The sequence below is a fragment of the Athene noctua genome, chromosome Z, assembly GCF_965140245.1.
Source record: "Athene noctua chromosome Z, bAthNoc1.hap1.1, whole genome shotgun sequence".
NCBI lineage: Eukaryota > Metazoa > Chordata > Aves > Strigiformes > Strigidae > Athene > Athene noctua.
The window spans coordinates 64787350-64804814 of NC_134077.1; the positions used below are offsets into that span (position 1 = coordinate 64787350).

At 38.3% G+C, this 17465-nt stretch overlaps 1 protein-coding gene across 2 annotated transcripts in view; it reads left to right on the forward strand.

The window, feature by feature from the left end:
* The window catches only part of BNC2 (basonuclin zinc finger protein 2), a 308307-nt gene extending 291095 nt beyond the window's left edge, over positions 1–17212 (forward strand). For both annotated transcript variants that reach the window (XM_074932200.1, XM_074932199.1), the window contains exon 6: positions 16512–17212. In XM_074932200.1, coding sequence (XP_074788301.1) covers positions 16512–17172 — 661 coding nt within the window. In that variant the 3' untranslated portion in view covers positions 17173–17212. The remainder of the gene's footprint in view (positions 1–16511) is intronic.
* Positions 17213–17465: the final 253 nt, after the last annotated feature.

The following is a 17465-nucleotide window of genomic DNA, read 5'->3' on the forward strand; positions in this document are numbered from 1 at the left end:
TGCCACATTTTCCTTTTACTCAGAGTATGCAAAATAAATTAATCCTCAGCGTACCTGTACAGAGGAACAAAGCAAGAACTTTTCGTTTTGTCTTTCTGCTACTAAAGTAGGACTATTAATTGCTCAAGTTTGTCTTTAAATTTTTGCACCAAGTGAGCATGTGTGTCTGTGTATGTTCCACAAGATGGGAAAGGTGACTGAGACCATGAATTAATTTAAAACCAATATAATATCTGCTCACGGTGATCTATAAATAAATAAGAGGCAACTATTGGTGCCAAGTGTGATCATGCCACTTGATTGCTAGTTAAATCAGTCCAGATTTAAACATGTAAACTCCTTGATTTGTATGGAGCAAGACATCTGTTTGTGTTTTATTTAAACCTGCTGATGTCTCCAGAACTAAATTTGTGTGGATATAGGCCTCTGGGTAGCTGTACTGAAAAAGCAGAGACATACTTTTCATCTGGTTACCTGACTTCCAGCCCTATACAGGTGTACTTGAATAAATTAACAGCAGTTACCTGTGATGAGCCACTGCATACATACATTATCAAGGGAGGTAAAGATGTGAGAAATCTACCTGCCTCCTTGTATCACCTCCTTGACACAACAGCACCCTTTTTTTTCATCATCCTACTATGCTTGGAATCTTCTACAGATAACTTTTTAGAGAATTATCTTCTATAAATGCCCGCGATTCTAGGAACAGATAGCTCCAAGAAGTAAGATATTTCACATTCTATTGCTGTATTTCCCCTAATATAATTAGCTGTCATATAAAACTTGAATTTCCTCCAATAAGGACAAGGAAATCAGTTTTTAAGACATTAGATGTTTGATGAACCATTTGTCAAGAGACAAAAGGGCTACTTTATACATTTTTTAAAATATAAACATATTTACACCTATACTACTGTTTCTGGACAGGATGCAGTTTATGAAGAGACTGGCAGCATATCCAATACAATTGTATAAACCATTACATTTTCTCTTGCAGAGTCACTAAGCTGTGTGTCATTGCTAATGTTCACATAACTCTTCCTTACTCAAGAGAACGTGGATCATAAAGAAACTTTCTGTGCCACCTGTAACACAGAGCTCACCTCTTTCATGATTAGTCACATTGAACACAGAGTTCTGTCATATTGCATACTCGCCCATGTCAACAAGGGAAGCAGAATTAAAACTGGAATGCATAGAACTAATTTCTTCATAAGATTTTTTATTTATTTATTTAAAAGAAAAAAAATAAATTAAAACAAGACTTAAAGAGTCTGTGCATTCAAGTAAAGATTGCGGGATCACCTCTGGTGTGGAGGGAGGTCTTTTCCAGCTACACAAATCCAATTGTTTTGGGTTTGAGTTGGAGGTGGTGGTTGTTTTTTAAAACAATCTGCTGCTTTCATTACCTTGTTCTCTTTTGGTACACAAAATGGTATCAATTTGAGAGTGAGAGTACAGTTTCTTGTGCAGTGTAAGAAGTCTCATTTTTATAGGAACTTGCAAAATAATGCAAGGACTTTTCAGTGACCTGAGAAGTTTTTTTAAATAAACAGCCACGCCAGGATTAAGATAGGTGGTAAGCATAAGTAAAGCAATGAAAATACTAGCCAGAAGCAAAACATGCATTAAGCAACATTTTCCCCTGGTATGTGTTGTGACAAATAGTGTAAATGTTTAATTTGTTTTGTCCAAGTTGCCTGTGCAGGTTTTGTATGTCTTATGTTCAGTGAAAGAAATTATTTCGGAAGACGGGACTGGAAACATGAATGCTTATTCGCAACCTGATTGCCCTCAGATTCCTAGGAAATAACTGGAAGAACCAAAACTCTTCTCCAGAGAGTGGGAGAAAATTCAATATTTTCCACTTAGCTGAGTAAATGTAAAGCTGTTCCCCATATACAGAGATGTCCCATCTTCCCTAATCTTTTGGAAGTGGGGTAAAAAAACCACCTAGCTATGTTAGTTCCTGCAGAGAAAGACTCTAGCTCTTCTTTTAAACTTAACAGCAGAAGACGGTAAGATTTCTGCTACAGTGGAGGAAGCAGTACTTTACAGATAGAAGATAGCACCAGAGCACTACTTGCAAAAGCCTGGATGCATGAAAAGGAACAAGACACTGCAACCTGCGAGGTGTAATAGTCTCAGGTGGAATCTGAGGAGAAGTAATGAAAGGGAGAGGGAGACACATCTGTGGCACAAACAGCTGTGTGTTTACTGCCCTTTGGAGTTACAGCTCTCAATGAATGTGAGAAACACTAAGTAGGCAGATAAATGCTGTCCTATGTACATACATGATACATTCATCATCTGTGCTTGTCCGAAAAGAGAAACTGTCACCTAAAGAGGCAAATTTTACATCAGATCTTATGGCCTAACCAAAGAACCAAAGATTACTTGTAGATGACATAATTTTCTTCTCCCTTAATGATAATGCTCCTCCCCCTAGATTTGAGCCATTTCATTCATTAGAACATGAACTGAGTGACTGTGCTGGGGCATATCTGAATTAAAGCTAAGTTTACCTGAAAGTAAGAAAACTGGTGAGGCAAGTCCTAGAAATCACCTTAAAAAAAACAAAACAAAACAAAACAAAACAAAAAAAAAAACACAAAACCACACACACAAAAAAAAACCAACACCAGAAGGGGGAAAAATTACTGGGTGTAGATGACTCCAAATAGCTACAACACAGTTTTGGGGGATAGTGTGCAAGTCCTGTCAGAATATCTGCATAGATGTAGACATTGTCCACAGTTGGCCTCATCCCAAAGATATTAGTCATTCCTAGGGTTTGTAAGGTCACGGGGTATTTTTTGAAGTAGAATTATGTAACAGGCAATCAGTATAGTAAAACAAAGCTTATTTGGGTTCCTATTCCAATTTTGACAAGACAGGTCTTGGGTAGTAGGCCCAGATAGATTGGTTAAGAATTACAGGGAACATTTTGCTGTAGCCACTGGCCTGAAGGCAGGTTTGCAACAAACAGGTGAGATGAGAGTGTTTTGCACTGGAATATGTCTTAGTGAAAATATGCTACTCAAAATATTTGGCAATTTATGGACCCTGGGGAAAAGAAAATGCCAAACCCAGCCTCTCTAAATCTGGCACACCTTTTCATGGTTATACAAGTTGCTAGTGGCTAGCAAATATGACAGGGAGTAATAGCAAATTTGTGAAGTAGAGCCTATAATTGCAGAAGCATACTGTGCAGTTAGAAACAGTTCGAGGAGAAAGATAACCAGACTTCTGACAACTTATCAGAAGGAAGAGATGCAGGATTATCAGAGTTAAATACTGGGCAGTGTCAAGGAAAGACTACGTATTGCAATACACTATGTACTGCAAGACACTGCGTACTGCTTTTCTCTACCCCTTGAACCTGGTCTGCAGTACTCAGTCTTCTGTCTTTTGCCTCTCTTCAGCAAAGATGCCCAGCTGTGGTACACATCATGTGCTAGTATTAATTATACTGTGCTGTAAGTACTACAGGAGAAACCATTCATTCGCATCCAGCAGGCACAGATAAAACATTCCAAATGACACTAGAAATACCTTGTGTGGTCTGTTGGGACCTGAGGTAACATGAGAATATCTCAGGTGCAATACCACTTATGGCTCTTCACATGTTGACCTTTTAATGGCAAACACTGGGTATTTCCTGACAGGAGTTTTGAGCCCACCACTTCTAGAGAAAACCCAAGGTTTTAGTAGTGCTTCCTACTCCCCAGCAACATCTTTTAAATGATCAGCTTGCCTTGTGCTAAGCAAATTGTTGTGGTTTTGTTGGTTTTGTTTTGTGTGTTTTTTTTTTTTTTTTCTTAAGACCTCATTTTGCATTTAAGCTTGCTCTAAAAACATTGCTTAAAAAGATTCGTCTAAGAAATAATTTAACATTTTTGCCATAAGGCACCTGCAAGCTTCATATAAATGGACCTGGAAGAGAAATGAAAGAGTTTTAGATCTGCCAAAATGTACACTGTCATAAGAAAGAAAGGACTGCAGGACTTTGTTGGCACTGTGTATAAATGCAAAATTGTTTGTTTTGTGTGGAGGGAGAGAAAGAAAGGATGGGATTGTAATAAGAAGATAATTTTTGCTGTCACTTTGGTTTTGGGTTTTTTTGGAAAAGAAAAAAAAGGCCTAAGCTGTATGTCCATGTCAAACTCTGTGAGTCTGAAACATAAGCTGTAAATTATAATTTTTGTAAGTTGTTATTTCCAATGTTATTGATTCTAGTGGTTTACGAACTTCATTGCTTATTTTATTAACTAGGGAGAAGTGTTGGCTACTTCCAGTTCAATACATTTTTTTCCTTTCTCTCCCTCTTTCTTCCTCTCTGTCCCTTTCTCTCTCCTGTTCTTTGTGACGCCAAAATAAAAAAGCAATTGCACTTCAGCCACTTATGAGTGAAAATACAAAGGAGACATAGTTAATTTTCCTGCACATAAATCTTACATTGTACTTTTGTGTTTAATGAACAAAATGTGGAAATAAAAATAGCCCAAACATATATATGTGTGTGTGTCTGTGGATACAGGTACTAAAAGACCTGTATCTAGCTATGTTGGTAGATAAAGATCTAAGAATACAATGGATAGAAAGAGAACTTGGATTCCCACTCAGAAAAGGTAAATAAGCCCTTGTCTGAGGAAGAAGATGCATTCAGATGATACATTATGTAAGACTGAGAACCAAGATTTCATGAGGGGAGGAGGCAGGCCCTGGCAGGAAGGATAACAGATCCAGTGCTGGACGTCTCTCAGGTCTGATAGCCAGATAGGGAAGCAGCACTAATTCTGCAGCCTTTTTAGTCTGTTCTGTCACAGAAGGGGCACTGCTGGGTCAGTCAGCTCACTAGTAATTGTGTTTTACAGACTTCTAAAGCAATTGGCTCAGTCAGTCCCAATTCAATAAAAGTGGAGAGCGAGAGTGAGAGCACTTTTGTTCTATTTTTTACTTGAAATTATTTCATTCAGCAGTCTGTCTTTTTTATTACCAGGATTTGACATTAGCACTCCAAGCTATATTAGCATCCATTTCAGCAGTTCAGTAATGGTATTAAAAAAACACTTAACTTCAACGGTGAATGGTTGTATGACAGTACCATAAAAATCCACATTAAAAAAAAACTTATGTATTTGTCCCTGCAAATTATTTTTCACTTGTTTAACCACTTCAAAACTACACTCTCTCGACTGGTGTTTGCAAGAGCTCTAGCAGCAGGGAAGTCTTGTAAAGGAGCTGAGAAGCAACTACAGCAACAATGGCATAAAAGGAAAAACTAAGACATTTAAAGAAGAAAAATGTAATAGAAACATGCAAGCACACATACATGCACAAGAAGGACCTCTCATTTTGGGTGGGTGCCTGTCATTCATCAACCAAAGTAAGATTTTAAACTCAAATCACTCAAGGTAAAATCTTTGGCATCTTCCACATTTCTGGGATTTAATTTTGAACCCAGCACTCTCCGAGCTTGGGACGGCAGCCTAACTATCTTGGCACTGCAGCACACTCATAAATGACTGCATTAGGTTCTAAATTTTGATTAAACATTCTGTAATTAATCAATGGTAGACATGAAGCAGTTGGCAAGGTCCAGAGCTGCAAAATGTTTAAGACATAAAACATTACAAAGTAATTAGAATGTGCTCCTTCAAGAGAAGGATTGCCTTCAATAAAGAGGTAAATGATAGCATCATGTTTATTGTGGACGTAGGCAGCCAGTGCAATATGATAAACTGCAGGAGATACACATATCAGTAATCATCCACATTATTAGTGTCATTAATCATAATTCTAAAAATATGACAGCAGCAGCCAACTTTTTGACCAATTTTGCCTCTGCCTGTTGGCCGTTATAACTTCACTAATAGACTGCAGAGCTCCTGTGCGTGGCAGTTTGCATTGAGAATGGAAGGTTAATTATATTTGAGCTGCTGATTCCTTCTCTCCTCGGAAAAGACTGAGCACTTTGACAATCCCAGGAGCTCACTGCTGTTAAACCAGTAAAAGTACTTTATTGAAATTTTCTTTGTTGGTCAGGAATGAGTAGATGTTTCAAATGAGATATAAGCGCCAGGCTGGGACAGCCGCTAATGTTTCTTCCAAAATAATCCTTGGACGGCAAACTGAACTCATACTTCCCTTAGATATCTTTGCACAGTCTCTTGTGGATGGGTAAAAACTTGAGAATTTAATAACCGCTGACAATAGTATGTATGGAAGAATCTCAGAGGATTTAAATTATTTAGGAGTTGGGGCATCAGTGAAGTGAGGTTATAGAATAATCAGCTACCAGTTGGCCTGAAAGGGGTACTTATTTAGTAATGCAAAAATTAGTAACAGAGGAACCCTGCTGAAGTGCCACATCATATTTGGTTTTATAGTTCCTCTGGTATTATATAAATAAAACCAGCATTTTTAGACAAACAAAGCAGGGGGAATGAGAATTACCATCGCATTGTGACCAAAAGAAACGGTTTACATATTTGCTGTGTAACCTGAAATCATACAAAACTATCCCTGGATCTGAGGGTTTGTTATTAATTTGAACTATAATGCAATCTGTAAAGAGTCTATGAACCTTCTAAGCAAATCATGAGATAATATGTTGCTGTGCATCAACGTCTGGGAGAAAAGAATTGGTTTCAAAGCAGAATTGGGGGAAACTAGCTGTTCTGGCTGAGTTTTATCTTTTTTGCATTTAGTGAAACTTGAAACACAGTAAAATTAATGAGTGGGATGCTGAACTGGAGTGACTGTTTGCATAAAGTCTTGCAAAATTTTCACATTTTACATGGCTGTTGTAACAGAAAAAATGAAGGATGAAAACTTCTGACTACAAAACTTGGATCATGTAATATTTAGGTGATTTAAGTTTAAACAGAAATGTTAATTCATGCAGTTTGGCAACAGATTTTACCTGGATGTTGCCTCAGTACTTCTTAAGGGGAAATTCACCTTGTGTGAAGGACCAGCAAAATACTTCAACACACAGGAGATAAACTTTTCTGTAGAGCATGTGGAGATGTAGAAACAGCTTACTGCCATTGGACTGATTGTCAGTGGTGCTGAGCACCTGAAATTTCTATTAAAGTACTTTGTTGTGCATACGATGACCTTCTCATGCACGTAACATTGCTTACACTGAGTTAGTTCACTTTGGAAATATTCCATCAGATAAATCTTTTTATTTTAAACTTTCTCAACCAATCCGAATATCAGACAAGAGTGCTGGCTGTTTTGTAATGAGTTTATTTTGCTTCCAGGCAGCTAGTAAAGTGAGAGGTTGAAGTGTTGCAACACAATTTTGATCATTTCTGAATAAGTCTGGCAAGTATGCCAGTGGTTGTGCTTTTTGTTTGTAATATCTTTTGATCTTTAATGGACAACAATAGTAATATATTAAGAGTGCGACATGACCTCGATGCTTCTGAGCACACACAGCTGTTGTGAAAGTCTAATTCTGTTCATACTGTAAGGACCATCTCACTAAACACCTCAACAGGTATGTACTGAATTATTCAGCCATTCAAGAATCCTGAACCTGTCAGATTTTACATTAAAAATTATTTGGTAGCAAACATTGCCATCAAATATCAGTTTCACGTCTAACCTGAGTATTTGCTCACACAGTCAGCTATCCTGCCTCCCCAAATGCCATCTCGGCATTAACATTTTTTATGCATTCCACGGCAATGACAAATTGTTTTCTGACTGTGGATTAAGTATGCAAAAGGCATGTTTGCCACTGCCAACAAACCAATAATTCTCACTAACATCTTCAGAGTTACAACATTTATAAAGTTGCAAAGTGGAGTAAACAAACCATCTGTTTGGCTTTACCATATATGTCATGCTCTCTTATTAGCATATTACGATTCATTTAGTAAACAAATTTGGTGATTTCGTTCATGTCAAAGTTAGAGGGAGCTTGAAGATGATTAACATTCCTGGGACAGGCACATTAATACATTGCTTCCTCTGCAAAGTTAAATGGCTTCTCAGGAGAATCACCCCTTGTTGACAAGATGAGACTGTCAATTTTGTTTGCCTGCCACATTAGGGGCCGTAAGGGGATGGGAAGCTCTGAGAAAGAGGAGCAGTGTAGGCAGCATAATTCACTGCGAATTGAAAAAAGAAGTCTAATTCTGATAAATGGTCGACCCCAATACATCCTACCTGTTATTACAACAGACGTGCCGTATCTGTGCAGTAAATTAGTTAAACCCCTAAAGAGTTTGATGGGAGCTTATCTTCAAGTGAATAATTTGAGTGTAGAGGGAGCTGTCTTCGTGACCAGTGTGAGTGATTTGTTTCATATTGAAAGGGATTGAAATGACTGGGCTCCACATCTTTAATTTGCAAGAACTTACTTGTCCTTTATTTCCTGCATTTAATAAGTACTGTTTTTTTTACTTTTTTTAATAGGTGCTGAACTGTATTTTACCTTTTGGATTTTCTTCCTATGAAAGGTTAATATTTTTCAGATTCTATGCAATTTAAAGCCTCAAGCACTGATGTTATTACCCAAACTGTTCATGTAGAAATGCCGTGGTTTCATTGGGTACTATAGTATTTTGTCTTCAGTCATTGTTCTAAAGTCTAGCCCCTATCCCTTATATCCCCTTACATTTAGAGGCAAACTAAACATGATCAAATACATGGAAGTGCTAGGTGCACAGACCGAAACCTTGGCCCTGTTCAGATAAATGTGAATTTTATAGTTTAGGTCAGATCAAGATTTCAACCATAATTATTATCTTAGCTTAGATTTATGGATTTTCTTTTCTTTTTAATTAAAGAAAAAAATTATCAAAGACTGCTAAGAGAGTGGCAAAATTAGAACAGTAACTGAGAAAATAATTTCTTTAACAGTTTCCATTACTAATTAAATTCCAGGAAGTATTTATTGTTGATTCTCTCAAGCAAATGGGGAAAATGATTGCTGCTTCCTTCTTCAAGAAATATCAGAATTAAGGTCATATCTTCTCTCATAAATATGTACACTGTTATATTTAGCCAGAGTCTTACTTTCTGGTTCTTTGATTTTAGCTGCATGAAACTCAGCACTTTCTATCTGCATTGATTCTGAGAAAGCATAAAATTCTTCGTTTACTTTCTGTTATGTTCACATATTCTCAGACTTTTCTATGAGTTTCAGGCTTAAATAAGCAGGAAGGGAACACAAAATTGAGGTAAGACCACAATACTTTGCCGTATTAGCAAATTGTGTTAGGGATTAAAATCATGGGAAATTTTTAAACAAAATCATAAATCTTAATTGGCAGCCTTTGAGGTGAAGAGAAACAAAGACAACTTTGCTTTAACATTTCATTATAGGTAAAAAAGTAGGCTGAATACTGAGCTGAAAATAGGTGTGGAAAAAGTCTCATGAGAGGAATAATGAAAATTTAATTGTTTATGGTATTTTAAACAAGACTGACAAAGCTTAATTTTAAATTAAGTATGGCAGGAGGATAGCTTGTATGGGGCCTGTACAACCTGAGTGATTACTTACATATCCAACTTTAATGAGAGGTTTGCCAATCAGTACGTAAACCACCAGACAAATGTGTCCTGGTCTTTGATTTTGTAATAGAATCTTCTTCAAACTGCCGAAGATCGCGTGGTTTCAGGTTTCGTAACTTCGTAGCTTCTGTCTTCTTAAAAAACCAAAAATCTACTAGTACTTGAAAAGAACAGAATTTAACAGGAAATAATTTAATGTTGACTTTTAGTGCGTTAAGTCTCCAAATATAATTTCATTGTATTACTTAATGCTGGGATCACTTGTATCTTAAAGCAAAGCTGCCCAAAGACTGATGGCTCCCTGCTGTGACCTCCTGTCTGTGATTTTCATTCTTAGAATGATAGGGCTGGGTGATGTTTCTTTGCCAAATTATGTAATTGCCAGAAAGTGCATTTTCAGAACATTCGAAGTATAACAGACTGGGATATTGTTTTATCTGGAAACATAGAAAGAAATGATGTGGCAGGATACAACTGGAAACATTGAAATTATTCATTTCAGAATTTTAATGAACACAATAGAGTTGGCTTTGATGTTTGAGCTTTTCATCAGGAAACTTTGTTGCTTACAGTCAGCCAAGGAGAAGCAAGGGGCCAATAGCTAGGACATTTAGCTGGGACATCAGTTGTCTTGGCCTTTCTGTCTGACTGCATCAGGGACTGGAAAATGGGTTTCTTTAGTCCCTGACTGCCCTAACAATTATGCTGCTGTTACATTCTCACTCTTTTTTTCTCTCATCCCCTTAATATTTAAGTGTAATCTTAATTTTCTCCTGATTAAAATTAAGAAAACAATGCCTTGTGTTCCATTTTCAACAACCTGCCCTGCCCCGAACTGTAAACAATACATTCAGCCCAATTTTTCATGCAGTTGGTTTTGTGTTCTGTATAGTACTTGAATGTAAATAAACAGAGTACTCTTTATGATCCAAATTCCCTAACTGCTGTGCTCATCAGAGATGCATTTTGTCCTAGTGCAAATAGGACTACAGCCATAGATGCGTCAAAAGTTGGCCTTGAGTCATGAATAGAATTCATGCCGATTTCTATGCCAGGACAAATTCTACTCTCTGATAAATTCCTCCTCACTCACTTCAAAAAGAAACAAAAAGACTGACTAAATAAAAATAAACTATAATAAAGAGGCCATTACATTTTTCTTTCCAACAAATGGATAGTAAATTAACAAAATCAGATTCATTGACAAGTGTAGAAAGAAACTGCTGAAGAGAACCCAGTCTGGATTTATGAGCTGTGTAAATGGCATGTACGTTTAATTGACCATATTTCCTAAGCTTATAATCCCCATTCTTCTGTTGATGCATAGTACATCTCTCAGCAGAGGAGCTTGATAGTAGTAGGTGGGGTGGAACCGACAATGAATTCTAATTATGGAAGAATACTTCCATGAACTTCACAAGGGAAGAAAAATACTACCACCAGTGGGATCATGCCCACAGTCAGAGAGCTGCTGTAGCACACTGCATTGTGCTCCTACCAAAACTCCTGTCTGAAAGGGCAGTGGTGAGCTGGGAGGTGAGATACCCTTGCTACTTTGCCACAACCACAGATTACGTGTATCATCATCACTATCATCCTTACAGGAGCACTGCTCCATTCTTAAGATCATTGATTTCGGAAGGCTGAATTCACCCTGGTGGGACTTTCCACACACTTTTGCCCACCATATGTCTAATTCATGAATAGTAACTTGAAAGAAGAATGATAATTATGTGGAAAAATGAGGCATTCTTGGCTTCCTAAAATAAAACGGACTTTGTTAAAACTTCCTTGCCACAGCAAGCTACATCTCAAAACATCCTGGAAAAATACTCTCCTCATTTTTGTAGTACACATCTAAAAAGGTGTTTGGACATTTTTGGAGACACACAGTATTTTAAATTCTTTTAGGTCCTTCAAGGGTTTTTTTCCCTTCAGATACAGCAGCAACTGCAGTGCAAAGGACACCAGAGATGGCCTTAAAATTGGCTAGCTCAGGCATGAGGAGTACTAGAGCCACGGCAGACTGAAGCTTAGCTCCTTTTGGCCTATTTTGCTTCACGATTTTCTGCCTGCTTGATGGCAGTATTTATGCACTGGCATAAATCACTCTGCCAAAGCTGTGGCTCAGCTTACTCAGGGAACATTATTTACACTTACCTGGGAGCAGTATTCAGAGGATGAAGGGGTAGCGGCTTGTAAATCACATCAGGGAACAGAACAGCTGAAGCAAGAAACTGCAGGTGCCACGGGTAGGAACAGATGACAAGGTGGCTAGCATTGTCTGAGGGCTGGTAGAGGACTTGCTAGGATTTGGGAGTGACAAAGCAGCACAGAGAGAGTTCTTCAATTAGGCATGGAGAAGTGGGTCTGGGAATTACTGGAGCAATTTAAGATGGCTGAATGAGTACATTTTCCAAGGAAAAAGCAAGGAAGATCAGCATTGGATGAGAGGAGCAAAGAAAGAGTTACGTTTATCAAGGCAAAAGATAGTATGGGCTTGGCCAGTATTTGTAGTGCTACTTTTTCTCCTCATGTTTCTCTGACAGCTGTTTGCAGCTACAGAGTCAGAGTACAGGTTGTTGGCCACGTACTCTTTCTGCCTTTCCAGCTAAATAACATACTTCATAGCTTCATAGCAAAGCATGCTTCATTTCTGCCCCTAAACTCGATGCTATTTTCTTTAGCAATTGCCAGTCCTTGCCTTTTCCCAGTCCATCTCCCTTTTAAAACTTTCTGATTGTACTGCTTCTCTTTCTAGTCTGTCTTTATCCTTACTCTTCTTTCTTAATTCTATTTTTTTGCTTATGGATCCGTTATTTGTAGTCGTCCTTACATTCATGGGCACATTCCTACTACACAGAGCACCCTTGTCATCATTTTCCAAAGAAGCCTTGAGAATGCTACTGTCAGCCCTGAGAAGCGCCTTCTTTAGGCAGGTCATAGAGAGCATCCTGCACAGTGTACTCAAGGTGCAATGCTACATTAAGCTGTGTAGCAGATGGGACAGGGGTGCAGAGTCAGGCTGCACGTACTCTGGTAGACTGGTGTAGCTATGAAAACATGCCCTGCCTTCCCTCCTATCCCAACAGTCTTTCAGCTATACAGGAAATGTTTGTTAGTACCTTCAGCAGACAGCATTCTTAATTCTGACAAGGTTTTATCCTCTGTGACTTTGGTTTTGCCATAAGATTTCAGATCTTCAGTGTCCAAATAGATGAAATTTTCTCACAATTTGTTACTCTCATCCCTACCAGAATGTTTTTGCATATGATATTTAGGAAGAGTATTAAACACAAGTGAAATAGATTAAGAAATGAATGCAAAAGAATCAATTCTCTTGAACTGTGGTTGCATAATGGAAATCGACTGCTATGAATGAACCTATGTTCAGAAGTTATGAACAGCAGAGCTAATGCACTGCCATGAGTTCATCTTTATTATTGCATTACACCTGAATCAATTGATAAAGTAGGGGGTTTTTTTAAGGCTAGGAATGGCACTTAATTGAATAAAAGTCAATGTAATTATATTAGGAGAATCCAACAGTACTGCTGACAGCGGAAAAGGGACAGTACTGAACAGAGTGCCAGAACTGGTCCACACATTTCTGCACATCGTTTGCCTGACAGATATTATGGGCTGGTACATATCTTAACTAGATTACTGATTGCCACTGCTGTAAGTGAGAATTAAATAAGGGAGGCATCTCTTCTTATCAGAGCATCAGCAGGGTTTGCATCCTTACACTGGTCTTTCTCAGAATAGCCTCTATCCATCTGGGGCACAGTAACCCCTCTTTATTCTTATTTCTTCATTCAGTGAATTTTTGCTGCATGCCTGGCTGCTGTTTTTCTCAGCAACAAACCAAGGAAATACTAAGTGCAAAGGCATGGAAACAACAGTTACAGTCATCCTGACTAGTTTCTACACTGCAGCAAATTCCTGTACCAGAGGAGTGAGGAGAGGAGAGAGGGGGCGAAATCATAAGGAGTAAACACATGAGCACTTCATGAGTAGTTTGCAGTTAGCGTTATGATGATAAGCACAAATGCTCTTTTATGGTCATGTAATAACACTGGTCAGTGTGAACAGGCCGTCACAGTAAGCGTTTCCTGTACTGCACTTAGCAACTTTACATGGAGTTGTATGCCATCTGACACCAGCAAGGCAAGGGACTGTCAGGACTACTGTTTATCATTCATGTATGTGCACACTGCATGCATCTGTTCAGAACTCATTTGTGGATGATAATGGGGATGCTGTGAATATGCTTTGATTAATTTGCTTTATGTTTTTTGTATTGTGTGGTTGAATCAGTATCCATCAGGACAACAGTGTAAGTGAGATTACAGCTGACGAAAAACAGTTTCACAGTCGAGACTTTTTTAAAAGTCTGTATTTATTGGTTTCAGATACTATTTTCTTTTGTCTTTTTTTAATAAAAAACCCAGATATGTCTGGATTGGAATGTGAATTTGTTCTCTCTCTCTCTCTCTCCACCCCCTCCCCCTTTCTTTCTCTTTTCTCCTCTCCTCTCTCTCTCTCTCTCTTTTGTGATCTCAATTTAGCAAAAGATTAGAAAGCTGATCTTATCACAAGGTAAGCTCAGCCTTCCTAAGTGCAGTGTGGGGATATGCATAATTACACTTCTGAGCCTCAAAAAGCAATGGTGCTATACTTGCTTGTGTGAAAGGAGTATTTCCCATGTGGGAGAAAAACAAGGAATACTCTCCACTTTTTTCCACCCTTGCCCATACCTCTCAACTGTCTCTCATTAGGAGAGAAATTTTCTCTTCTAGATTTCCCCATTACTGGAATAATTGCATCCCAAGCAGACATCATTCAATTAAACTGCAGTTCAGTATCAGTTTTATGTCAGAGAACAGTTACCTGCATTTGCAGGTGAGTGGGACAGATTGCTTCCATTTCTGTTTTCTTTATTTATTCCTATGAGTTATGTGCAACAGATAGATGAATTGCAAAGTAAGTGATAGAAAACTACAGAAATTAACTCCACATCAATTTAATCTTCCCACTGTTTGCATTTTCCCTGTTTATCTTCATTGTGTTGCTGTACCATGTTTGGGACATCACCTAGTTGAGAGGTATGTTTCAAAGGGTTTCTTAAAACAAAAGCTTCCAATAAGGAAATATTGCTAATAGCTATTGTTCCCCTTCTCCCCTTTTTGTTACTGTAGGACCTGAATGTGTGTAAAATATTTGATCATTGTTATGTCTTCCCATGGCAATTTTTTATCTAGTGCTTTTTGCAAATTAAAGTATTCCTATGTTAAAACTCTCTCTTTCTCTCTCTCTCTTCCCCCTCCCCTGTCCGTGCCCCATTCCACCCCACCCCACCCCACCCCTGTCCTCCCCGTCCTCCCCCCGACCCCCTTTCTTTCTTTCCCTCCTACATTTGGGCTCTGATCTGCAATTTATAATGGGCAGACAGGCTGGTGAGTCTGCATGTTGTAAATTGCGGGTTTGGGTCCTTAGCTTGCAAGGAATGTTATGCAGTAGAACTTCGCTAATTCTTTTTTTACTGACTTGAAAATCCAGTCACCCTCCAAAGAAACTGAATAAATATTTGTCATTTCCTCAGCAATGGTGCACATTCTGAATACTGAACCCTAAAGTTTTCTAATACTGAAAACTTTATAATGATTTCTTAATATTAAGCACTTAAACAAAATGAGCACGTTCTGTGGTCAGAGGTCTTTGATGTCTGTCATCTTTGTTGGTTGCATTGTTAATTTAGAAAATGAAGTTTTCAAAGAGGGTTTCCTGACACTACTGCAAATCAGTGAGGTTCTACTGCAATGGATGAATAAAGCCAATGTCAAAAGTGGAGAGTAGAATGCAGTATTTAAAATAATAGGCTGTTTTACACATTTACTAACCCAAAGGCTTACATTGCTTGCAAATGTAGAGCTTTACTTCTTGAGAACAAAGGCCCAGATCCTGCAAAACTCTTAAGAGTAGTTTAACTGGTGGCTCTTGGGATCTGGTCCAAAGACCACTGGCATCGGTGTCAGCTTTTCCAGTGTCTCTTGAGCACCCACAGTAACTTCAGCACATAACTAAAACAAAGCCCATGCTTAAGTGTTCTGATTGATTTGGGGCAAAATTCTCATTGCCATTAGTAGAGATTTTTTACTGGAAATTACTGGGTCAATCAGCACTGCATCAGACAAATACTGGGAAGAGTACGGGGATGAGTGGCAGTACCCTTCCAGAAAGATGGAACCAGTGACTTTGGCTAAGATTTTCAGAAACTTACATGTAGATTTCAGAGACTTGTTCTCCTAAACCTTTCAAGTCTTCTCCATCTTGGTTTGGCCTGATTCTGAATCCCTTTATACCAGAATTAAATTATCGGAATCAGGACCTATGACTATGTATCATTCAGTTACCTTTATTTTTTTCTATATTTCTATATTTTACTTACACAGTTATGCTAGTACATATATATATATATATTTATATATTTATATATTTATATGTATGTGTGTATAAACATATAAGGGTGTGGAACCAGAGATAGACATAGATACAAACACATACAGATATTCCATATATTAATAATATCTTCTCTTGAAGAAAGGCTTTTAGGAAGTCCATCAGGGATTCAGGAACCAAGAAGAACATTTTGCATTTTCTGCTAGCACAATTTATTATTTTGTAAATATCAAACAAAAGGGCTGTAGCTGCTGCTGGGGACTAATGTTGAGGAGCAGTAGCTGAAAAGAAAAACAATATGGGGGAGTTAATTCGCTTGTTTTGGTTTGGTTTTGTGTTGCAATTTGTTCACTTGTAACAAGACTGAATTTTCCAAGGAACATGGATAGAGGATATTTTAATGATAAATTATTGATAAATCAGAATTTTGATTTGGTGCTTGATGACTGTATGTTTAATCAAAAATACTGTACATTTTTCCTTTTCTCCCTTCCCTCTTCCTTTCCCAGACACAGTGCTAACATAAACCTGCACCGTAAACTGTTGACCAAAGAACTGGATGACATGGGCCTGGACACCTCACAGCCTTCTCTTAGTAAGGACCTCCGTGATGAATTTTTGGTGAAGATATATGGCGCTCAGCATCAGATGGGGCTCGACATAAGGGAAGACACCTCCTCACCTGCTGGTACTGAGGATTCCCATATGAATGGGTATGGCAGGGGCATGTCGGAAGACTATATGGTCCTAGACCTGAGCACCACCTCGAGCATCCAGTCTAGCAGCAGTATCCACTCCTCAAGAGAATCTGATGCTGGAAGTGATGAGGGCATTCTCCTGGACGACGTTGATGGGGCAAGTGACAGCGGGGAATCTGCCCACAAAGCAGATGCCCCCGCCTTAGCTGTAGGTATGGGCACCGATGTCCCAGGATCCCTCATGTTCAACAGTGTTTCGGTGAGCAACGGTGGGATAATGTGTAACATTTGCCACAAAATGTACAGCAACAAGGGAACCCTCAGAGTGCACTATAAAACAGTGCACTTGCGAGAAATGCACAAATGTAAAGTCCCTGGGTGCAACATGATGTTCTCCTCTGTCCGTAGCCGGAACCGGCACAGTCAGAACCCCAATCTGCATAAAAACATTCCCTTCACTTCAGTAGATTAGTTCAAGGATGGACACAGCATAATGTCAGCTCTCAGAGAGGGCCCACCACATCTGGACTGCCATATACAGTCTCCCTTTATATATATATATAAATATATATATATATAAAAATATATATACATATATATATAATCTTTTTCTTTTCTTTTTTAACAAAAGAAACACCAGGTGCTTTTTCCCCTTTGTTGGTTGTTGGTTTATTTCTTTTTCCTTTTTTTTTTTGATAGAAAAAAAAAAGGTGGGATCTTTTAATTTGGGGGGAGAGACCCTTCATGAAAAAAGCAAACAAAAAC